Source organism: Amblyraja radiata, chromosome 20 (genome assembly GCF_010909765.2).
Source record: "Amblyraja radiata isolate CabotCenter1 chromosome 20, sAmbRad1.1.pri, whole genome shotgun sequence".
Lineage (NCBI taxonomy): Eukaryota > Metazoa > Chordata > Chondrichthyes > Rajiformes > Rajidae > Amblyraja > Amblyraja radiata.
Genome location: NC_045975.1, coordinates 25106024 through 25132408, shown reverse-complemented (window position 1 = coordinate 25132408; position 26385 = coordinate 25106024). Strand labels below are relative to the sequence as shown.

The 26385-nt window shown below is 40.8% G+C and overlaps 1 protein-coding gene across 2 annotated transcripts in view; it reads left to right on the top strand.

Moving 5' to 3' along the window:
* Window positions 1–26385, top strand: part of cpsf7 (cleavage and polyadenylation specific factor 7) — a 54705-nt gene that overhangs the window by 3425 nt on the left and 24895 nt on the right. For both annotated transcript variants that reach the window (XM_033039089.1, XM_033039088.1), the window contains exons 2-4: window positions 12192–12401; window positions 17925–18028; window positions 21044–21189. In XM_033039089.1, coding sequence (XP_032894980.1) covers window positions 12192–12401; window positions 17925–18028; window positions 21044–21189 — 460 coding nt within the window. The remainder of the gene's footprint in view (window positions 1–12191; window positions 12402–17924; window positions 18029–21043; window positions 21190–26385) is intronic.

The following is a 26385-nucleotide window of genomic DNA, read 5'->3' as shown; positions in this document are numbered from 1 at the left end:
TTTCTCTCCCGATGTCGAAGCCCCAGGCGGGCGATGGTAAGTTCCACGGCCATTTAAGGCCGCGCTGGGCGATGTACGGCCCCGCTCCAGGCCCAAAAGTCACAAAGTTGGAGCCCCCGGTGGGTGCTGGAATGTCCCGCGGCCATTAAATCCTCGCCGGGCGATGTACAGCCCCGCTCCTGGTCGTTCCAACCCCGCGACACAGGCGGGAGAAGTCGCGTTGCGGGAGCTCCGAAAAGCGGTCTCCTGCCGGACCCGCGAGCTCCCGATGTCATAGTCCACAGGTCTGCAGTTGGAGCTTCCGAGCTCCGAAGTAGGGCCGCAGCAGCGAGCCACCACCGCTCCCCACGCTCCGAGGCTGGCCAGCCCCACGATGGTAAGTCCGCAGGCTCCGCGACTGGAGCCCCCCAGGTTGTTCCTGTTGGAGGCCGCTCCACGGTGCTAGGCCCCAACGACAACGGAGACCAGACAAGAAGAGTTTCCCCCTCCCCCCGCCCCCCACATGTACACAGTTAAAAACAGTATTAAAAAAAAACACTAACAACTACATTTAACTAGACAAAAAATTTAAAAAAGACAGACAGGCTGTAGGGACCACTTCAACGTGAGTCGCGCCGCCGTACGAAAGGTAGAATGTACAAGGCTTCAACTCATCAGTGAGACCAAACGCAGATTGAGCATCTGCGCTCCGTCTGCGATGGGCACCTGGAATACCCAGTCGCTAGCCATTTTGATTCCCCTCCCCACTCCCATACCAACCTGTCTTTTCTTGGCCTCCTCCGCTGCCAGGATGAGGCCAAATGCAAACCAGAGGAACAGCATTTCATGTTCCTCCTGGGTCGTCTATAACATAAATCTCATCAAACTTTGAATGCACTAATTTCAGGTAACTTGCTTGCCCTTAGGCCCTTTCTCTCTCCTTCGTTAACCCGATCCACACATTCCCTTCTTTTCCACATTCACCCTGATCCTTGGCTTTTTCTCTATCCACTCCATTTGTCCATCAGACCCCCCCCCCCGCCGATCTCTCCTCCCACCTCACCTCTCAGATTTGGTCACTCACTGCACCTTTCTTTCCCATCATATTCCATCAACTGCAGCAACTTGTTAACTCCACCAATCACCTCCCAGCCTCTGTCTCTATCTCCACAGATCTCAAACCTGATTCAATCCACGCATCATCACCCGCATCCACATAGTGCATGCCAGCTCTTGTCCCAGCCTCTCACCTCCAGCAATCCTCCATCCAATCTTCCATCAAGACCTAAAGTGTTTACTGTCCATTTCCCTCCACAGAAACTGCCTGACCCGCTAAGTTCTTCCGGTTTATTTTTTGCTCCCATCTGCAGCACCTGCTGTCTTTTGTGTCTCCATCGTTTTAGGCATCGTAAGTTCCAATGTTATAGGAGTGTAATTAGGCCATTCGGCCCATCAAGTCTACTCTGCCATTCAATCGTAGCTGATCTATCTTTCCCTCTCAACCCCATTCTCTTGCATTCTCCTGAGCTTGAAAGCTCTGTTAGTTAAAGAACGACTTGCATTTACATAGAACCTTTCATATCCCTTTTGAATTTCCCAAAGTATTTTATAGTCAGTGAAGTGTTTATTGAAATCTAGTCACTGAAGAAGTCAAGAATGTTTTATTGTCATACATCCTAAAACGGAACAATTAAATTCTGTAGGTAGTCAACTTGTGCTCCACAAGCATGCATGAGATAATCACCAGCTAATCTGTTTTTGATGTTGTTGAATGAGGGATGGATAGTGGCTAGAAACATGATAACTCTCGTTGTTTCTCAAAATAATGCCATTGGATCGTTTATCTGCCCAGGACAGCATTGGATGAACACTTAACCACCAAAATAACTTATATGATAGTGTGGCACTACTTGCATGCTATTCTAGATTGTGAGCATAAATTGGTCTTTACAGCAAATATGTTCATTTACAAAAAAATTGTGTGTGTCACACTTCAATTTTCCAAGTGTCAAATTTTACACTTTTTCTTAGTAAAGGCAATTTCATACTGCTATCTATTCTAGGTTGATTCTGATGGAGTTGCAGGTGGAAAATGTATTTGTAGCTGAATATTCAGGAACTTTTATTTTGAAAATTGATTAATTTCTAATTTATTTTATATATATACCGTGCTTTCTTAAAAGGATGCTAGATGAAACATTTTTACGAAATCTTAATAAATATTAGTATAATTGCCATGAATTTACAGCAGAGAAATAAGGTTCACTATTTGCTGGTGCTTTTGGTGTGAACAAACTTCCTCTAACCCCATTTTTGAATCCATTCTTATTATTATCTCCCTCATTTGGGATTCTAATTTCCATTAAGTGCAACTCTGCAACTTAAAATTCTGATACATTTGGCTTTTATAAACTAGATTAGAAAATAACTATGAATTTAAAATAGTAATCTCATTAATTGAATGGAATTTGCTAAATTATTTTTGATATTTTAAAATTTAATTTGGCATTCCCCTTGTGCTTTTACAATCAGATATGTGAGTAATGTATGTATTAGTTGGTCATACATCCATTACTGATTTATACTGTCTACTTTGAATGGCAAAGGGATCGCTGGAGCGATCAGATAACAGTCATTTGTCGCCCATCCATGTTCTCCAGGGATGCTGCCTGACCTGCTCAGTTACTCCAGCTATCCATTTTCAGAAAATTGGGACTCCTATCAGATTTTTCTTCTTTCCCCAGAATATCTTATTATGTTACCCTCCTTACTTGTGACTAGTAAACTCGCTATTAAACATGGATTGAACCGAAGATCATCTTGCTTTTATAGATCCAATACCATGTGTTGTGTTTCCTTATTAAATATCAGGCAGAACTGGGGTGGTATGATGCATTTTTTAAAATGTTTTCATTCTTGGTGTTTGTACCCTAACCACAGGTTGCTATAAATGTTTGTGGTTTGTGCAGGAAGTAGTGGTAGTTAATATTGAACATTCTCAATTATATTTTTATATTAGACGGTATTTGGGATTTCCCTGCACCTCCACAGATGGCGTGTGAACTGCTGAATATCGATGACATTTTCCGTTTTTCTTTGAGGTTTTGGCCTTTTACTGTATTTTCATTTTATGTAATTTAATCGTGGTTTTCTGAGGTTTTTGGTAGATTAATTTCTAATAGGAATGGAAACTTTGAAATCAACCTGGAGTTAGCAATTTTACTTGAACTGGATATTCCTCAAACCCACATTAATTTCTAATTTACTTTAGGTCCTCTTAGCAGATATTGCTTCCTTAAATCTCAAATAATCTCGTTTTTCTTAAGGTATAGAATTGGGTCATTTGACTCTTTGAGTCAATGTCAGCTTGCAGAGTAATTCCATCAATCCCATTCCCCCTCTGATTTCCTGTTCCTCATTTTTTCTCAATTGTTCATCATTCTGGTTTTCCTGCCACTTACTACATTGAGGGTAACCTAACCAACCAGCACGTCTTTGGAATGTAGGAGGACCCAGGGGAAACCTATAAGAGTGCAGGGTGAATGTGCAAATTTCACACTGACAGTGCCAGATATCAGAATTGAACCCAGGTCGCTGAATGAGACACCAACATTAATTGTTGCAAAACTGTGCTATTCGTGAAGACGTATGAGTTTGGAAGAATGAAGGGTGCTTTCGTTGAAACTTACAAAATTGTTACAGGGTTCAATGAACTGGAGCATGTTTCTATGGCAAAGGAGGCTAGAGCCATGGCTTACAGCTTTAAAATAAGGCATCGGACATTTAAGACTGAGATGAAGATACATTTCTTCACCCAGAGGATGGGGAAGCTAGAATTCTCTACCCCAGGGGAGACTCTGTCATTGAGTTAAAAACAAAAATTGTTAGATTTCTGTATATTAAGTGAATCAGATAATGCAGGAAAATGGCTTTTGGATGAGGGGTCAACCTTGCCGATGAATGGTGGAATTGACTCAGGGGGTCAAATAGCATCCTCATGCTTTCATAAATTCTGAATAACTTCTTTGTTAGAGGGTAATTTGTCCTTCAATATAGATTTTGTTGATGACTTAACTATCATATGCAAAATTCCTAGTCCCTGTCATTATCTCCTTGCAATAACCAGAATGTAATAATAATAATAATACATTTTATTTAATGGGCGCCTTTCATACATCTCAAGGACACCTTACATAGTAATCGGAATAAAAACATATAATCGGAGTAAAACAAGTAATTAAAGACATCACAATGACACAAATTAAAAACAGAATTCAATCCAAAAACAGAAAATCAAAAACACAGTGTGAAGAGAGAGCAGCGGCAACCAAATCGTGCCAGCGTCCACTCTCTCTTCACGGCAGCCATCTTGGACACAGACCTACAAGACTACAGTTAGACAAAAAACTGTAGAACAATGTACAACTTCAATTGGATGCATCTGTGATCATGGTCAAACCAGCAGGTTTCATATGAAGCTTAGACTTGGCTAATTTGACACAAGGAAACATGGAACAGATGGTTTTGTCTGAAAGAAGAAGTAACATCAATTTGTTCTGTGCAAATTATAGAAACATAGAAACTAGGTGCAGGAGGAGGCCATTTGGCCCTTCGAACCTGCACCGCCATTCATTGTGTTCATGGCTGATCATCCACAATCAGTAACCCGTGCCTGCCTTTTCCTCATATCCCTTGATTCCGCTAGCCCCTAGAGTATCTAACTTAAATTCATCCAGTGAATTGGCCTCTACTGCCTTCTGTGGCAGAGAATTCCACAAATTCACAACTCTGGATGCAAAAAGTATTTTTCTCATCTCAGTTTTAAAAGACCTTCCCATTAGTCTTAGACTATGGCCCATGGTTCTGGTCTTCCCCCAACATCGGGAACATTTTTCCTACATCTAGCTTGTCCAGTCTTTTTATAATTTTATACGTTTTTATAAGATTCCCTCTCGTCCTTTTAAATTCCAGTGAATACAAGCCCAGTCTTTCCAATCTTTCCTTATATGACAGTCCTGCCATCCCGGGGATTAACCTTGTGAACCTACGCTGCACTGCCTCAATAGCAAGGATGTCCTTCCTCAAATTGGGAGACTAAAACTGCACACAATAGATGTGGTCTCACCAGGCCCTGTACAATTGCAGAAGGACCATACTCACACAGAAATTGATTACGGAATTTAATTTCTTGAAGAAGATTTGGAATTTTTATATAACTTTGTACTTTTCTCTCTGGCTTTATGTTGCACTTATTTGCGTTGTTGTATTTAGTTTGGAAAGCTCCACCGTGGCAAGATTAGTTCCCTCCCACCCCTTTCTGAAATATTTACACTGCAGCAGTTGAATAGTTAAAATGCCGATCAGTACAATTGGTTCTTTCAACCTTCCCATATGGGGGTTAGACTAAATAGCATTCCTATTTAGAAGTTTAACTCCAGGTGAAAGGTTAGCACTAACCTCTTGAAAACTTTGAAGAAGGATCCATATCCTTCTGAAGAAGGGGTTTGGCCCGAAACGTTGCCTATTTCCTTCGCTCCATAGATGCTGCTGCACCCGCTGAGTTTCTCCAGCACTTTTGTCTACCTTGGATTTTCCAGCATCTGCAGTTCTTTCATAAACTCCATATCTGAATCGTCGCCTGCCCAAACCATTCACAGATGCTGCTGACATGTTGAGTTCCTCCAGCATTTTGCATAGTTCCTTGTGCTTCTACCACAAACCATTTGTGGCGGGAGCAAATTTTTTTTTTTTGGATTTAAAAAAAAATCACACGCGGTGGATTATACATTCACACAAACACTATGCAATATTATATAAAAACCTGATGATTTTGTGTTATTTTTAATACATTGACTGTCTTCTTGGTGCAACTGGTGACCACATTGGGTCTGTTGAACAACTCGCAAGTTTTTATTGAGATGAGGTGTGAGATTGTCAGTTTCCATTTGAAGTACAAGTAAAACAGCGCAAACTGGTGTCTTTGAATGTATAAACATGAATTTATTTTCAACTTGTCTTTGTATCATCTCATTGATATCAGGGCTCGAAATTAACGGTTGCCCGGGTGCCAATGGCCACCTAAAGTCCTGCCGGGCAACCTAAAAGCCGTGCCATTTTACCCGGCTTGGCAAGCACCTGCCGTTCAACTATGAGCGGGGCCCCCCTCTTTATCTCTCTATCTGTCACTCTCCGTCTCCGCCCACCATCCGTGCCCGGGCCGCCGGGTCTCCACTCTCCGCTGCTCCTCATCCGCTGGCACGGCCGGCCGCCGTGCACATGCACATTGCCACGGCCTGCACATCCTCCCCCTGCACATGCGCACAACCATGGCCAGCACATCATCGGCCGCCCTGCACATGCACACTGCCACGACAACTGGTTGGCACCGGGCACTTTCTCCCTCCCTTTGCATTGTGGGAGATCGACGCCATTGCTGTCCGGTCGCCGCGACAGCTGAAAACCAACGTAGAATCACTCCCTGGAGCTGGAGTAACTCCCTGGAGAAACTCTTGCTTCGTGGTTTCCTGGTCCTCCAAAAATATTCCAAATGGAATTTAAACTGGAGGTGGTGAAGGGTCCACCAGCAAACTACGAACTCTGAACAATAACAGCCTATTGCACTTTATTTGTTTATTTATTGTGTGTGTATATATATGGTCTATGATATATAGACACACTGAACTTTTATCTCCTGTTTTGTATTATGTTTACATATTCTGTTGTGCTGCAGCAAGCAAGAATTTCATTGTCCTACCTGGGACACATGACAATAAAACTCTCTTGACTCTTGACTTGGACTTAAGTGAAAAAGGATCCTTGGGGGAAAAAAGAGCTACCTTAAATTTAGTTGCATCTGGTTGGGTAACTATGGTAGGTTGAAGACTATTCCATGCTTTAATTGTGCGGGGGACTCCATGGATCAGCCAGCATCTCTGGATAGAAGAAATTGGGTGACGTTTTGGGTAGAGACCCTTCTTTAGACTCCCTCTGGTTTTAGTGTTTTTAGTTTAATTTAAAGATGCAGCGTGGAAACAGGCCCACCGAGTCCACGTCGACCACCTATCACCCGTACACTAGTTCTATCCCACACATTAACGACGTAAGTCAGGAGTCAAAGAGTGTTTTATTCTCTCACGTCCCAGTTAGAACAATGAAATCCTTACTTGCAGCAGCACAACATAATATGTAAACATAGTACTCTAAACAATGTTATAAACGAGAAAACAAAAAGGTGTATATTTATATATGAATATATAACTATATTAATGTGTGTGTGTGTGTGTGTACGCACACACACACACACACACAATTTCCCTCCTGGGATTGATAAAGTTCTATCGTATATGTATAGTATTGTGTGTGTGTGGGAAGGAACTGCAGATGCTGGTTTAAATTGAAGATGGACACATAAAGCTGGAGTAACTCAACAGGTCAGACAGAATCTCTGGACAAAAGGAAAATATTATGTTTTGGGTTGGGTCTGAAAAAGGTTCCTGCACACCTTTGGAATGTGGAAGGAAACAAGAACACCCGGAGAAAACCCATGCGATCAAAGGGAAAAGGAGCAAACTCCATACAGACAGTACCCATATTCAGGATCAATTCCAGGTCTCTGGCACTGTTAGGCAGCAGCTTTATGGCCAATGTGCTGCCTAATAGTCTTGAACTGAATTAAAACATACAGTAGCTGTAAAGGGGGACATAGCGTCACTTAGAGATTTAAGACTGAAATTGGATGGTTTCTTTTTTTTAGTAACCAAAGTTATCAACGTATAATTTTTTGTGTGTTGAAAAACAAAATATAGTGGCACAGCTGGTAGACTTGCTGCCTCACACGCCAGAGATCTGTGTTCGATCCTGTCCTCGGGCACTGTCTGTGATTAATTTGCACATTCTCCCTGCCAGCGTGTGGGTTTCCTCCCACATCCCAAAGACGCACTGACTTTGTAGATTAACTTGTCTCTGTAAAATTCCCCCTAATGTGTAGGGAGTGGATGAGGAAAGTGGGATAACAGAACTTGTGTGAATGGGTAGACAAAAATGCTGGAGAAACTCAGCGGGTGAAAGAAATAGGCGACGTTTTGGGTCAAGACCTTTCTTCAGACTGATGTGAGGGTGGGGGTGGGGGCGGGAAGAAGAAAGGAAGAGGCGGAGACAGTGGGCTGAGGGAGAGCTGGGAAGGGGAGGAGAAAGCAGGGACTACCTGAAATTGGAGAAGTCAATGTTCATACCGCTGCCCAAGGGAAATATGAGGTGCTGCTCCTCCAATTTACGGTGGGCCTCACTCTGGCCATGGAGGAGGCCCAGGACAGAAAGGTCGGATTAGGAATGGGAGGGGGAGTTGAAGTGCTGAGCCACCGGGAGATCAGGTTGGTTATTGCGAACCGAGTGGAGGTGTTGGGCAAAGCGATCGCCAAGCCTACGCTTGGTCTCACCGATGTAGAGCAGCTGACACCTAGAGCAGCGGATGCAATAGATGAGGTTGGAGGAGGTGCAGGTGAACCTCTGCCGCACCTAGAAAGACTGCTTGGGTCCTTGAATGGAGTCATGGGCGGAGGTAAAGTGACAAGTGTAGCATTTCCTGCGGTGGCAAGGGAAAGTGCCAGGAGAGGGGGTGGTTTGGGACGAATTGACCAGGGAGTTACGGAGGGAGTGGTCTCTGCGGAAAGCCGACAGGGGAGGAGATGGGAAGATGTGGCCAGTGGTGGGATCCCATTGGTAGACAAAAAAACTGGAGAAAATCAGCGGGTGAGGCAACATCTATGGAGCGAAGGAATAGGCGACGTTCGGGTCGAGACCCTTCTTCAGACAGATGTCGGGGGGGGGGGGATGGGAAAAAGAAAGGAAGAGGCGGTGACAGTAGGCTGTGGGAGAGATGGGAAGGGAAGGAGGGAGAAAGCAAGGTCTGCCTGGAATTGGAGAAGCCAATGTTCATACCGCTGGGGTGTAAACTACCCAAGCGAAATATGATGTGCTGTTCCTCCAATTTGCAGTGGGGCTCACTCTAGCCATGGAGGAGGCCCAGGACAGAAAGGTCAGATACGGAATGGGAGGGAGAGTTGAAGTGCTGAGCCACCGGGAGATCAGGTTGGTTATTGCGAACTGAGTGGAGGTGTTGTGCGAAGCGATCGCCAAGCCTGCACTTGGTCTCACCGAGGTTGATCACCGCGGAATAATCCAACCACATTTTTGTTTGGAAGTGGAAAGAAATAATAGAAATTGCATTCATTGTAACGTGTAAAAAGAGTTGAGATACTGTATTATAATTTTGCTGCATGTCATTGTATATATTATGTCTTGATTGGTGAATATGTTTAGTTTGTGACTTTATTTGAACCAGAAATAATATGTGAATGCTTCATTGAGCATAATTCTGAATGGTAACTATGCACTTCGTCCGAGCACATTATCGCGAAATATTTCAACGACAAAAAGTGATAGGGCTAGATGAAAAATCAAAAGGTCAGGCTGGGGGAGATGTGGATTAGAGATTTGGAATGTAATAAGATGCTTAAAGCACTAAATAAATGTAATTCTTTAAGTTTTTCCATCTATTGAATGTTACTTGTGCAGGAAAACTCATTCTAGGAAGCAAGCTTTCACCTTTATTAAAACCAGATGTGTCTTTCTATGACCTGTAGGTGGAAGTATAGCATTCTCTTTTAAAATAAATTCTCCTTTCTATAATTCTTAGAAAGAACATGACATTTTACGGAGACACAGGGAATTGCAGCAATCTTGAGCAAAAAAACAATGTGTTGGAGGAACTCAGCAGGTCAAGGCAGTATCTGTTGAGGGAATAGATAGGCAACATTTCGGGTTTGGACCCATCTTCGAACCGATGAAGTGGGGAGGAGAAAGCTGAAAAAGAGGTGGGGTGGGGCGGGACAAAGCCTGGCAAATGATAGGTGGATACAAGTGAGAAGGGGTGATTGGCATGGAAGGCACAGATTAGCAGATAGGTGGAGATACAGCGCCCTCCATAATGTTTGGGACGAAGACCCATCATTTATTTATTTGCCTCTGTGCTCCACAATTTGAGATTTGTAATAGAAAAAAATCACGTGGTTAAAGTGCACATTGTCAGATTTTAATGAAGTCCATGTTTATGCATTTTGGTTTCACCATGTATAAATTACAGCAGTGTTTATACATAGTCCCGTCCCAGTTCAGGGCAACCATAATGTTTGGGACACAGCAATGTCATGCAAATGAAAGTAGTCATGTTTAGTATTTTGTTGCATATCCTTTGCATGCAATGACTGCTTGAAGATTGCGATTCATGTACATCACCAGTTGCTGGGTGTATTCTCTGTATTGCAGCCATCTTTAGCTTATATTTGTTTTGTGGGCTAATCCCCTTCAGTTTTCTCTTCAGCATATAAAAAGCATGCTCAATTGGGTTCAGATCGGGTGATTGACCATTTTTTTAGCTTTGAATAACTCCTTTGTTGCTTTAGCAGTTTGTTTGAGATCATTGTCTTGCTGTAGAATGAACCACCGGCCAATGAGTTTTTAAGCATTTGTTTGAACGTGAGCAGATAGGATGTGTGTATACACTTCAGAATTAATTATGCTACTGCCATCAGCAGTTGTATCATCAATGAAGATAAGTGAGCCAGTACCTGCAGCACCCATACATGCCCAGGCCATAATACCCCCACCACCGTGTTTCACAGATGAGGTGGTATGCTTTGGATCTTGGGCAGTTCATTCTCTCCTCCATACTTTGCTCTTGCTCTGATATAAGTTAATCTTTATCTCATCTGTTCACAAGACCTTCCAGAACTGTGGTTGCTCTTTTAAGTACTTCTTGGCAAACTGTAACCTGGCCATCCAATTTTTGTGGCTGGCCAGTGGTTTGCATCTTGCAGTGTAGCCTTTGTATTTCTGTTCATGAAGTCTTCTGCGGACAGTGGTCTTTGACAAATCCACACCTTATTCCTGAAGAGTGTTTCTGATCTGTCGGACAGCAGTTTGGGGATTTTTCTTTTTTTATAGAGAGAATTCTTCTGTCATCAGCTGTGGAAGTCTTCCTTGGCCTGCCAGTCCCTTTGCGATTAGTAAGCTCACAGTGCTCTCTTTCTTCTTAATGATGTCCCAAACAGTTGATTTTGATAAGCCTAAGGTTTGGCTGATGTCTCTAACAGTTTTATTCTTGTTTCTCAGTCTTATAATGGCTTCTTTGACTTTCATTGGTACAACTTTGGTGCTCGAGTTGATAAACAGCAATAAAAGTTTCCAATGGTGATGGAAAAACTGGAGGAAAGACTAGGTGCTGAGAGCTCTCTTGTACCTGCATTAAGGAGGCAATTAAACACACCTGACCAATTACGAACGCCTGTGAAGCCATTATGGTGCCCTGAAATTGGGGGACTATGTATAAACACAGCTGTAATTTCTACATGGTGAAACAAAAATGTGTAAAAATGGGCTTTCATATAATCTGACAATGTGCACTTTAACCACATGTGATTTTTTTTTTTCTATTACAAATCTCAAATTGTGGAGTACAGAGGCAAATAAGTAAATGATGGGTCTTTGACCCAAACATTATGGAGGGCACTGTAGAAATGGAGAGGTCTCCATTTTACTTCTTGTCTTTGTCACTATCTCCAGCCACTGATGTTATCTATCCTGCTGAGTTCCTCCGGGACTTTTTTTTGCATATGACACTTCACATTATTTCATAATGTGGTATAATAAATATTGTCAAATGTGTGTACCAGATAAAATCAGAATCTGAAAGCAAATTCAGTTTTCTTTGAGTATTTTTCTTGCTATTTAGCAGATTTTCGGTCACATGATTCTTACTGGGGGTGTAGGATCTCCTGAGGTTGAATAAATTGCTCAGTTCATTCCATGGACCAAATTGAACTATCTATGGCCCTTTGATTGGACTGTGAGACTTGTTTCATTGTTATCATGAATGACAATGAGTGCAATAGTACAAAGTGTAATTAGACCAGTGTGTTGAAATCGCATTTTCGAAATGACTAGTTACACTTACTCCACATTCTTTCCTACATACTTACACTTTGGCCTTTACAGAAAAGGAGACCTTGGAGGAGATATAACTATAAGTCGGCAATATTTACAGTGCACAAAGGGACATGTAACTGCTACTTTATATCATTGGGCTGTGCATCATAAAAATGTATCCTGCATACTTAATTATTCTGTCCTGAATGAAATGTGTGTTTTTCTTCTAGGAGACTGACTACGTTGCAAATGATCAAGTTGACCTTTACGACGATGTAATAGCAGCTGCCGATGGTAATAACCACGAAGATCAAAGCTACGATGAGATATCGCCCCGGACACCTGGTGAGCCGCAGAAAACAGAAAATAGTGCCAGGCCAACCATCGTTTACACGTACGGAGGCAAAAGGCAAGCTGTCTATGTGGGAAACCTAACGTGGGTGAGTGAATGGCAGTTTGATGTTATTTTGATGTGCGTAGCTATATATTTAACGGATGACAGCTGCATTTTGGCAGGCTGAAATGTTTCTTAATGGAGTCGCTATTTTTTTTTCTGCTGTTATCCCTAAATTGGCTAGATTAAACACGTTTCTATTTGCTGCTCCTGTTTTGGGCAGATAGTCTCGGTTCTTTAATGTAAAAACATTGACACAAATCTGTTATCTGTTACCTCGTCCAAAACCTCTATGTGCAAAGAATCTAATTCCTCCTATCAGGAGGATGGATGATGAGCTACAATTGAAGAACTATTCAGTTCATAATAATTTAATTCTCTTGGCAATTATCATAGCTCTGCTTTCTACGCATTTACCACTTGAAAATGTGGCTGCATTTCCCCTGGACTTTTTTCTAAAACTTTTCAGTGAACCAGGTTTTCTGAGGAAGGTTTAATGTCTGGGACTTCCATACTTTGATCCAGTACCAGAGGAAGTTTTGTAAGAGCATAACTAAGAGTTGCCTTTGAGTAGAGGGATACTTTCTGTCTGTAGAATATTGAATGTTTTCCAGTAACATCTCTTTGATTTTATCCTCATTTGTAAAATATATCATAAGTTCCCTGTTATAGCGAGTACCATGTATACTATAGGTAAATGAGTAAGATTTGTAATTGGCTGACATCAAATATATTGATGTGTGTCAAAAGTAATCCTCATGGGTTGCCTTGCTTGATTGTTGCTCGCATTCATTTGACAAGCCAGATTGAACAGTACTACAACACTGAGTACACTAAAGTAAATAAAGGTATCATAGTATGTTAGATCTTCCACCTATGTTATCTGCTAGTTATGAAACATATTTATTCCAGGTGGGTAGGTTACTGTATTACTGGGTATTTGGATGCTGTCAGTTGTAAAAGGTCACAAGAATTTCCCTGTCCTTAACATTACTCTTTTTAGGCCACAAAAGAACCTAATTATTAAAAGTGCCATTCATACTCTCATTGTTCCAAGTGTTTAATGGCCAAATAATTGCTTTTTGAAATGTTGCAATGTAAGGAAATGAACCAATTTAGACGTACTAAGGTTCTACAAATAGCAATGAGATACACGACAAGTTCATCATTTTGCTTTTAAGAATTAAATATTGACTGCGATGTTTAGGAAATTCTATGACCTTATAGAATAGTGTTAAGGCATTTTATGTTACCTCAAAAATGGAGACAGGGTATTTGCTTAATGTCTTGTTAAAGTATGCAAGGATCTTTGTCCCCATCACATTTTGAACTGGGACTTGCTTGATTGTTGCTCACATTCATTTGACAACCCATATTGAGCAGTAGTACAACACTGTTGAGTACACCAAAGTAAATAAAGGTATCATTGTATGCTAGACTTTCCACCTATGTTATACCTGCTAGTTATGAAGCACGATTCATTCCAGACTCTACCTGGAACTAATATTGTGAAAGTGTTGTGGGTAGGTTAATGTATTACTGGGTATTTGGATGCTGTTTGTTGTAAAATAAGTCACAAGAATTTCATTGTCCTTAACATTGTCCTTTTTAGGGCACACTGCTGGTCACGGGTCACTAATCAGAAAATTAACCCTCCACAACTACCCTTTGACTCCTTCCTCCAAGCCACTTTTGAATCCATCTAGATTCCATGTGATCTAACCTTCCACATTAGCCTGTCATGTGGGGCCTTGCTGTGGACATGTCCACTGCCTTGCACTCTTTAATCCTCTTGATGTCCCCTTTGGAGTACTCTACCACATTCATGAGACATGATTTTCCCCCATACAAAGTCATGCTGGCTGTCTCTGATCAGTCCTTGACTTTCTAAATGCAGGTAGATCCTGTTTCTCAGAATCCCCTCCAATAACATTCCCACCACTAACGCTAGGGTCACGAGCCTGAACTTCCCTGGCTTGTCTGTGCTGCACTTCTTAAATAACAGTATAATATTGGCTACCCTCCAGTCCTCTGGAACTTCACCTGTGGCTAAAGATGATGCGAAGATCCCTATAAAGGCCTTTGGAATTTCTTCCCTGGCTTTCCACAAGGTCCGAGAATACACTTGGTCAGGCCCTTTTAATCCTTATATACCGATAGAATTTCTTAGGATTTTCCATGGCAACTCCATGTGATGTCCTGTTTTTGCCCAACTATTGCCTTCTTAAATGTATTCCTACATTTCTTTACCCACCGAGGAATTTACTGGATCCCAACTGCCGATCTTTTTTCTAATCTTCTCTAAATGAGGAGAGAATCCAGAAATCAGAGGTGCAAAATGTAGATCAAACAGTATTGCTGAATTGATCCGTGTCTGGTTTTGCTGCTGATTACCTGATCCATAATCCATGTCGGGGTTCTACACCACCACCACATAGTGGCATGCGGGCAGCCATGTTGGTTAGGCAGTTCAACGTACGATTTCAAGCCTACAGTACTCATTTCGATGGTCTCTGTATGTGTTCTAATTAAAGTACTTGTTATGATATATAATGACTCTGTATCAATAGTACTTTGCACACAAAGGAACTTGGGAGTGCTGGTGCAGAATTCCCAAAAAGTTAATTTGCAAGTCGAATCGGTAGTAAAGAAAGCAAACTCAATGCTAACATTTATTTAAAGAGGGCTTGTATACAAAAACAGGGATGTAATGCCAAGGCTCTGTAAGGCGCTGGTAAGGCTGCATTTGGAATGTTGTGAGCAATTTTGGGCACCATATCTAAGGAAGGATGTTGCTGGCTATGGGGATGGGTCCAGAGGAGTTTTACACAAATGATCCCAGGAATGAGTAGGTTAGCTTATGTCGGCACTGGGCCTGTACTCACTGGAGTTAAGTAGAATGAGGGGGGACCTCATTGGAACATACAGAATAGTGAAAGGCTTGGATAGAGTGGACATGAAGAGGATATTTTCACTAGTGGGAGAGTCTGGGACTAGAGGTCATAGCCTCAGAATTAAAGAACGTTCTTTTAGGAAGGGGATGAGGAGAAATTTCTTTAGTCAGAAAGTGGTGAATCTGTGAAATTCTTTGCCACAGAAGGCTGTAGTCAGTGGATATTGTTAAGGCATAGATAGATAGAGTTTTGATTGGTACAGGAGAATGGCGTTAGGAGAGAGATAGATCAACCATGATTGAATGGCAGAGTAGACTTGATGGGCCGACTGGCCTATTTCTACTCTTATCACTTATGACCTTATGACATCTGACACGCTTCTTCCATTTTCCTGACCAGAGCCTCAATATCTTTCATCCACCAGGATTCCCTAAACTTGCCAGCCTTGTCCTTCACCCTTACAGGAACATGCTGCCCTGTGCTTTTGCCATCTTAAAAGCCTCCCACTTACCTGCAAATAGACTGGCCCAAGCGACCACTGCAAGTCCCTGCCTAATGTCTTCAAAATCGCCCCTGATCCAGATGTGTATTTTGAGGAATTATTTTGAATGCATTCCCCAAAATCATCTTTAACATAATTACCGGAGATTTATTTATCGCAGTCTCTTTGAAGGTTGTCTCCTGTGATTACTCCATTATATGCATATCTGTTGTTCCCATTTGTATGTTGCTTAAAGGGCCTGTCCCTCTTGGGCGTCATTTATGCGACGTAATTGACGCGTCACGACGCACGGCGAGCGCGTCGTGACGCGCACGTGATGCGTGCATGGCGTGCATTACGCGCGCGTGGTGCGTGGTGACATAGGCAGACGCGCTGTCACGTGCAGCGCTCCAGGATTTTGGGATTCGCAAAATCTTTGCGCGCCACCTGCGTGACGCGCAAATAACACCTAAGTGGGACAGGCCCTTAAGACTGATTACTGAGTCATTTTACTTTACACTATTCCCACCGGTGTTTATCGTTCCTTATTTTCTTTTAGCTTCGCTCAAATTGATTTGTTTGAATTGATTTCCCAAGCTAATATCCTTTCAACAATCTTTATTTTATTCTGTCGTCATCTAATTTCCTCTCCCTATTTTGTTGCAAATATATTTCATATTTTTTCAAATATTTTTTTTTTTTTTCACATTTTCCATTTAGATACTGCCCAGTTTACCTTTAATGTTGCTATTTGTTCCTGATGTAACCCTCATCATTAACACCTTTGTTGATTTTTTGTTCTCTTCATGACCTTTTTTATTTGAATAAGTATTCCTTACACTGTAAACTTCAATTTTCTGTTGTTTCTTGATTTATTGTTTTTTCTTATCACTTTTTGAAACTCCATTAAGTTCGTACAAGGTAATGTTGGGAGCGGTGTCCATATTAAAGAACATAGATCGTGGAACAGTACATTACAGGAGCAGGCCCTTTGGCCCACAATGTCCATGCCAAACATTATGCCAAGTTAAACCAATCTTCTCTGCCTGCACATGATCCATATCCCTCCATTCCCTGCATATTCATGTGACAGGAAACAAAGAAAGTAGGTGTTATTGACAAGGTCTGCATTTATTGTCATCTAATTATCCAGAGGTAGGAGTTATTCTTCTTTGTTATGCCTAATACTTATTATTCTTGTTTTAATGTCAGGGTGTCATTAAATATAAAGTATGTTGATTTAGCATTCATCACAAATACCCAGAACCAATGAGAAGAGCTTATTTCAAATGAAAGGGATGAGAGGTCAATCTGGGCATAAAATTAAAATCGGACCCACCCAAACCCAACAACTTCATTTTCTCTATTTATTTAACACCAAACATTGATAAAGATCAAATGTACTAATACCGAGCAAACCATCAAAGTACAGAGCTGGATTAACTCAAATGCCAAATGGTATTTATATATAGGTCATACTAGGCTTGAATTGATAGCCAGCCTCAACCATATGAATTATTCAATCGCAATTTCACAGGTTTCAAGCTTGTTTTTGTTGACTATGTGAATTTATTTTTGCGAATTTTGTTTAAGTTTGAACGTGTAAAATTGATATAAGACAAGGATAGGAAAGGTTTAGAGGGATATGGACCAAACACAGGCAGGTGGGACTAGTGTACATGGGCATCTTGTTCGGCATGGGCAAGTTGGGCCAAAGGATCTGTTTCCGTGCTGACTCTGACTCTATAAGCAAAAGCGAGTCCGTGCAAATAAACCGGTAAGTGTAGTGAGAGTATTATTAAGAGTGTGGTGGAAGATTAGAACGCTTCGCCTGGGGTGCTTTTGGAGATAGATACGATAGTGGCATTTAGGAGGTTTTTAGATTGGCACATGGAAATACAAGGAATAGAAAGACATGGATCATGTGCAGGGCAGATGAGATCTCTTTAACTTGGTATGGTGTTCGGCACAAACATTATGGGCCGACGGGAAGGTTGCAGTACTGTAATGTTCTAACTTCTTAATGGGCAATCTACTTCACTTTTCCACCATCTTTAATAATTAAAAAATTAGTTAAAATATGTACTAATGAGCTCTAGTATATTTTGGCTTCAGAACCAGCATATAAGTTGTTAAAAATCTTATCCTTTTATTATCTTATCAATTTATTATCCTTGTGCTTTGTTTCATTCAGTGGACAACAGATCAAGATGTGGCAGATGCTGTCCATTCAGTTGGCGTGCAGGATCTACTGGAGATCAAGTTCTATGAAAACCGTGCCAATGGGCAATCAAAAGGGTAAGTGTGTGTGTGACTGGCCTAATGAGCTACAATTAATACCCATGTCAACTTCGCCACAAGGTATTAAATAGCGCTCTTCCTTTAGGATGCATCTGATTCATTCCCAGATTATAGACTGAATTACCGTGACTGTTGTGATACAGAAAGGCAGTGCAGGTATTTCATGTTAAGCAAGGCCCAACAGTTCTGTACACAGAACTCAGTGCTGCCATTTCACTGTTGCAATGGAATCAGAGCATATTTATTGAATTAGGGTGTCAGCTGCAGCTTGCATTGCTGTTATTTACCTGCTGAAATTGCAAATGCATCAGCCACATGATGCTAAAATAATTGACTGTAATTTATTTATTTTATTATTTATTTCGAACAGAATAAAAAGCAAGTGTGAAAGCATACAAAAACAAAACAAGAATATTTATAAAGTTTCATAAACAATATCTATAAATAAATGAAATCGTATGTGTCCGAAAAGGAGCAGGAAGAAGCCAAAGCTTATTAATTCCCACCCCTTATTCAACTGCTTGTAATTATCTTATACAAATTTAGCAGCTATATGTACACCAGCCATATGTAATCAAATCTTAATTTGTATGTTGATATATTGCAGGTAGAATCTCCATATGTGACACACTTGGAGTCACCTAAATGAGGAAAAGAATGCTTATTTTAAACATATCTGTGAAAGGAATTTTGATTTAAATTTAGTTTTATCATTTTTATTCACTTTATTCTTTCTGTTAAGTTTAATGAAAGTACAAATAAGGAAAGCGAGTCAAAAATTGGTCAGAAGGCAGCCAGGGATACAGCCCACTAACTTATTATCACCAATCACTGGAGCTTTTGCCATTCAGCCTTTCAGTTTCCTTGCAAAAGCAGGTTTAAAAAAATATCCATTTCATCTTTGTGTTGATTGATTCCTCCCTTTGTAGGGCTTGCTACTTTCTCCCAATTACCTGGTTGGTGTATTTGCTCAAGTGATTGAGAGTTTAGGGAGATACCATGCACAAATGTACAAACCAGTTATAAATAATACTAGACCAAGTGGGACCCAACGGGTCCCTGTCACACGGGAGGCCTGGTCCCCCAACGCAACCTGTTCCCCAACGCAATATTCCACCACTCGCCCATGACCGACAACTGCGCAGGGGTTGCTCATTTCGCCTTATTCCCTCCCTCATTTTTAAACTTTAAAAAAAATGCATTTGCACTTGCTGGGGCTAGCAGAACTCGGTGTACTTGGATAGCAACAATGTTACGAGCAGGGCTACAATCCCATTGTGATGTCACGGCTGTAAGCACAGGAAAAAGCAGTTATTGTTTTTCCAACTTTCTGCACATTTGTGAATATTTTCATAAATAACTCGAGAAATAATGCATGAAATGTTCAGATATGGCAATTTTTGACTTCACGGCATAAATCTCTATCGGCATTTTTAAACATTTTACCGTTGGAGCGTCGGTTTTTCGAGCAGCATGATCACACACACGCACACGCGCACGCACCCAAGATCAGAATTTTATAGTTATAATAATAAGGATAAGATGAATATATCAGATCACTGGACAAGGAGATGCCAGGCCGAATACTTTGTAGATAGATGGGATGTAATGGGATTAGAACATGCAATCACAGAGCACTTTTGATACCTGGGGACATTCCAAAATGCTTCACTGTCATTTAATAACCTTTTGACATGCTGTTTCTTTTGTGCAGAGGAAGTTAGGAAGAAAGAACAGAAATGTGAATTGCATTTCAAATGTCAATTTGTTTTCACAACAGCAGGAAAAAAAATAGAGTTATCATGGAGAGCCTTTAACAATATTGATTAAAAAGATGTTTTATGAAAATATAAACTGGAAATGCCATTGAAGCATCTCTGACGATAAAAGGACTGTTAATGCTTCAATTATGGAATAAAAATTAAGAAACTGTGACCAAATGAGTAGCAGTGCACATGCACGCACAGTACAAAGCCATGCAAACCAAAAAGGATCACGGCTAATTTACGGTCCCTACTGGGCTGGTCAGTCTTTCCTAGGGCATTAGAAGAGTTCTATCCCCAAGGACAAAACTGGGTTTGACTGCAATGCCTTCACAGTTGACAAGCTATTTCATGTTTCCTTTACTGCAAACTCATACAAACAAAACTATCATCAGATCAGAATGCAAATTTAGGAAGGTTGGTTTTGGCATATTATCCTGGATCACAATATAGAAATATGCAATAGAAATGAGTGGAGACTTCACTTTTATTAGACTGCACAAGTCATCCCGACTCTCAGATGCCCACGCGCACACTTTTTGTCCTTCACTTTTCTCGCATACATGATCAATACCTTATCACCACCCAAGCATTATCTAAAGGTTCATTTTCAAGTAAGAGTTTGTAATGTGTATGCTAACAGGATGTTTGGAGCCACACTAGGATTTAAGTTGTTTTTGTGCACTCTCTATTAGAAATTTCCAGGATAGCAGTGAGAGCTAAGAATTTCTGTTTATCGGTTATTCTCGCTCTTGTCCACTTCATGACCACCTGCACTGTGATGGTGCTGGTGTTGTTTAGTGGAGAACAGCGTCACATGGCACAAACCTAAACCTAAAGATGAACAAAATGGGTAGAAGGTTTGCAATCCAGTTCATGCCTGAGCCCTGGATTTTGCTGAACTATTCAATGTCACTTTGAGATTGCATGTAGTAAAGTCAAAGCATCTATTTGGAAAAGGGAAAGTAGCAAGTGCTACATTTTCTAATCTCTATGCAGCATCTTCTGCTGAGGAATGATGTACCAATATAGGCAGTTAGTGTGTGTCATGACAGGAGTGAACTAGACTGTTCTCCAAGTTTGAAGAGCATACTGGAGCCCCTTTTCTGTGTGAAGAATTGCTGTGAGACATAAAAAACTACCGGAAGCATGGTACATAGATGGAGAGAAATCTAGAAATCACTTGTGAAAATGCTGTTTCATGATCAGTAACAGATCTCTTTTTCTTGTGTCTTTATTTTCTGATCAGGTTTGCTGAAGTGTATCTGGGATCCGAAAGTTCTGTTCGGCGTCTCATGGAGCTGCTTCCACAAAGAGAACTTCACGGACAAAGACCAGAGGTCATGCCTTGCAACAAACAGAGTCTCAACCAATTTGAAGCACAATCCAAGAAAAGTAAATCTTTGGAAATTCTACACTACATTAGATCTTCATTAACCTCTTTACAACCCTGTATTTTTTTGACACAAAGTAATACCTGGTGTAGTGGAATTGTGAATAACTCTTTCTCATCCACATATGTCAGGAATTACTCTGGTCACTTACCAATATGCCCAATACAATCACTGTCTTTATGCAGCAGCTTATGTTTCCATTTGATTAATCTATTAAGAGCAAGTATTGTCATTAGGTAATGAACTGAACGGGTTTAATGGATGCTAAATTCATTTCTATGACTTTGTCATATTAAGATCATCAAGGGCAGGAAAATCATATTGCTCTGAAATACAAACAGGGTAATGGGAAAACAATAACCAAAATTATTATGAGGAATTTGCTTCTGCTATGTAGCAGCAGCACTTATAGAAGATGTGAATGCCTCTCAGTATAATAAGAGAAGTTCTTCAGTTGTAGGATTCAATATATAATTGAATTGCTCAATTTGAGACTGGGAGATTGTTGGGAGCATCAAATCATGGACTTGCTATTGTTTTCACTGACTCCTGCCCAACTGTTTAATATGACAAATGTTTCTATTTTTATATTTGTGAACTGTAACTTTGCTTTTTAATGAATCTTATTTAAAATATGATGGAAGGAAAGCAAAATATCCTATATTCCTTCAAAAGATTTCTTGTTGTGTTGTGCCCATGTTGGCCTTTACCGTCAGTGTTCCCAGAGTCCATGATCTCCTGCATGTTGATGTTGCAATAAAATCTTGTGTTCATGCAATTCACTGCACTGAGGTCTATATGTGCTGTGCATTTGAGGGGGGAAGAGAAAGAAAGCTCTTCATTATGGCAACTGTTGAGACTTCAAACTGATCAACGGGTAATGTCTTACACGTTGTACATTATTTCTCTTTACCCTTCAAGGGTTAGGAATAACTCCATCCCCAAATGTTGGAAATACCTTTTTATAACCATAAGATATGCAAAATTTGATTTTTTTTTTTGTGTATCAACCACAGGTTTCAGAACAGCTTCTCAGTCCAATGGTTTTATTAGTCTTCATTTCAGCATGTCCCATGTTGAAATGCTTACAGTTTAGGATTAGTTTAGTCTTCCTAACGCACTTAAAAAATATAATTATAAACATAATTTCTTAAAGGGGCAAAATCAACACTGATTACTGATTATAGTTTCAGGAAAAGTTTAATATTTTTGAATGACTAATGTTGTTGGCATTGGGTACCAGCTGGGAAGTTGCCGAGTCCAATGGTGTGCGGAGATTTAATTAGCAAGCAGTTAATTTTCATCTATTTTATCAAAAATCAATGCTGCTCTGAAGTTCCCTTTTGCTCCTTTAAGTTAACATGCTCCAGTCTGTACATTATCTCTCACAGCATCTTAATTAAATCTAAATCCCAAGAACATTGCATGGAGGTCTCCAACTTTGTTTCTCAGTAAATGTAGAACTACTTATTTCCTTCAGCCTCTTTCTCCATGAAGGCTACTGTTTTTTAAAATTCTAGGTTTAACATAGTTATTTCTTAACTTCTATATTTTTAATCTTTGGTTGTTTTCTGTTCGATGGGCTTTTGCCCTTAATGGGTCTGCCCCATGCCCAGTCACCTTTTAGAAAGTTACTTAAAATGAACTTGTGTTAATTCAGCTTCCTTACACCGTCAGGCTTCATCTCTTGTCACTTTTGGAGTGCTGAGCAAAATTGAATATTTTTACCCCTAGCACCAATAACATAATTGCCTTTTAGCTGCATTTGTACCTGTGTGTGGTAAATGTTGTAACTTAAAAATAAAACACGTTGATCACACAAATCAATCATGAAGCCTGATGATACATAATGTCATAACAGATATTCCTGTCTGGAAATTATGGTAAGTTAGCACTAAATATATAGAAATTGAAAATGTAAACATTCCAACACCAGAAGAAGTATGGGCAAGATCATTGGCTGACCCTAAAACTAAAGCATTGTTTGTGATTTTTGTTGTTGTTCAGTTTGATGCTACCCAGCATGTCTTGGTGTTTGTGTCCACTTTAATAGTGCCAGGAATCAGGAAAATACCGGAATGGGATGGAGTTAGGTTCTGTTCTTTATTAGTATTGAAATTTCCACTGGTATTAAATACTTATTTGGTCATTTTTCTCCTGAAAACAAGGACTATATTTGCATTGGAATTTGGTTACCTGATGTTTATTATCAATTACTTTAAGTCCCCTCCGCTTTGATTTCTCTAGACCTACTTTCCTCCCCACGGATTTGTCTTTCTCATTTATCTCCTGCTTTTCTCATCCCTTTCTGCTGCATCCCTGTTTCCTTCTTTCTTTCCTGGTCCTGCCCTTTATCCTTTCCCATTCATTCTTCCCCGCTCACTATCCTATCTTACTTCCACTTTCCACTCTATCACTTTTATGGCCTCCCCTCAATTCCAAATTCTTCATCAGTATTCCTTTCCCAATTTTTTTCCATATCAGCTACTCTGATGTTCCTGTTTCGTCCCAGCTGTTTTTTTTTCATGCCTTATCACTTCCTTCTTTCCCCCCCATTTCCCTGCATTGCTCCATGAAATCTTTCTCTTCCATTCTCTCATTCATCCTATACCTTTTTCAGCTTGCCCTCTTTCTTTATCCTCCTTTCAGCCTTGCCAGCATGCCCCACTTCCTGTCACCTCTACCCACACGCCCCACTCTGCATACCCTCCCCCTTCATTTTCTGCTCCTTTCCATACATTTCTATTTGCTCCCAATCTACTCTTATTTCCTGTCTGTTCCCTTATAGTCCCTCTGTCCCCTTCTTCCTCAATATTTTTTTGTTGCCTCTTGTGAATCTTCTACTTCTTCTTGGGCACCCAAACACCTTTCTAATTTTTCACACAAATCTGGAGAATAGGGCCTTTGACATTTTTATCACTTGTAGTTGAAATTGGTTTGCTAACTAAAAGTTTTTGAAACCTGGCTCCACGCCTTTATAGTTTAGTACAACAATAATAGCCATCCATCGATTACTAACCAGACTTAATCCTACCCCCACCTCTCCTTTCCAGCGTACTCCCCTCGTCCCCACCCAACAGTCAGTCTGAATAAGGGCCCCGACCCAAAAAGGTAATTAGGCTGTGGGCTGAGGAGCTTTTTTGTTCAGGTTCGTGACCTAACTCACCGAACTACCTGAATTTTTAACATATTGTGTAAAAAATATTATATAAATCATACCTGAAACTCGTCAAGAACAAAAAACGCACATTTTGTTTAAATATGACAAAAACTTCAAATTTTCCGAGTAGTAATTGTCCAATCAATGCACATTTGACATTGAGGTCAGACGCAAATTGACCAATCCCGCGCGTTGTTTTATGGTCGCTAGGCAGCGAGGACTCTGGGATCATGGCTGCCTCCTCATTAGATCAATAACAATAACAAGGTTTCCAAGGATAAAGGTAATGCTAACATTGTTGATCATTTTGTTTTTCAATTAATTTATCATTATAAAGTTATGATGTGAACTGTTAAATAAAAATGATGAATAACAGATGTACAGCTAGGGTTAGGATTACCTTTAGGGTCAGGGTCAGTCAGTCGGTCGGGTTTGTCGGTAGGCCGATAGATGCTGTGGAGGATCGGTCGGGCTGTCGGTCCGTCGGTGAATGGTGAGAGTGGTCGGACGGCCGGTGAGTGCTGCGAAGGGTTGGTCGGGCAGTTGGTAGGCCGGTGAGTGCTGCGAGGGGTCAGTCGGGCAGTTGGTAGGTCTGAGTGCTGCGATGGGTCAGTCGTGCAGTTGGTAGGCCGGTGAGTGCTAAGAGGGGTTGGTCGGACTGTCGGCCGGCCGGTGTTGCAGCGAGTGAGAGGGCGGGCTGATGGAGCCGGAGCTATGGGGGTGCTGAAGGCGGCCCGGGCGGCATGCAAGGCTGTGCTGTTCCCCACCATCATCACCACGATGATCCAGAAGGGCATGCTGGCCGAGGTGGACTCGCTGAGCGGCCACACGTACAGAGCCCACAGCCGGTCCCAAAGCGGCTCCAGCTCCAGCCGTGGGCAGCTCTGGAGGGGGGGGGGCGAGTTAGGGTTAGTATAGGGTTAGGCATTTTCCTCTCAGTGGAAGATGCCTTAGCCTTCCTCCAGCCTGGCACTGCCCCAGTCCCACTATGGCCGTCACCCCACTCTGCACACTGGCAGTCAGTGGGCTTCAGTAAACGGGGGAACCCAGAAGAACTGCCCTCACCCATTAATTAGGTTGGTTGAGGAGCCAGACCTCTGCGGCAGTCTCATTCAAAACACACACACAATTATATTAATTATTTTTTTTATATAATATAATTATACATAATTATATATGATTACAGTCATATTCACAAGTCATATATATAGATGGTATAATAATATATAGTTTAAATAGACTGCAAAACGGAAATAGGCTCCCTATGGTGTAATATGGGCATTGGACACTTACTTTTTTGATCTCATTTTCTAATTAGTTTAATTAATTAATGTGCAACTTTTGGCACTGACGAGTTATGATTCCTCAATTATATTTTATCTAAATCTGTGCTGAATTTAATGTAGTTCCGAGACATGGGTCACAAAGTTGATTTCTAGACATTTTTGATGCTCTGCCCACAGCCTAAATCTGTCTATTCCCTCCACAGATGCTGCTTGATCTGCTGAGAGTTCCTCCAGCATCTGCAGTTTCTTGTGTCTCCAAAAATAACCATGCAATTGTTTGTATCTGACACAATCTTGAATTATTCAACCCTGTTCATTCAAGAAACTTGTTTTTGGAATGATGTATGAAAACTGTTGAATTGGTGGAAAGGAAAAAACTATTTACAAAATTATAGTAACTGGAAAACACGATGTGACCCAAGAACATTCTACTTTTGTCCCACAAAATTACTGCATAATTTCAGTTTAGAAAGTAGTTTCCTTTTAATATCTATCAGTTTTACCCATTCTCTGAGGGGCTATTGATTAAAATGGACTTCCGTACCTCTTGTTCTCCCACTGTCTTAAATAAATTGACATTAAAAACATTCAGTTGTCAGGACATTGGCAAACCGTTGGTATTTAAATCATATTGAATAAGAGCACAAATCATAATTTTATTTGAGTTAAGGAACTTTCTACATACAAGTATTTAGGAACCCATATCCTACAGTTCTCAAACAGTGACAATGAGTCTGTTCTATTACTATAG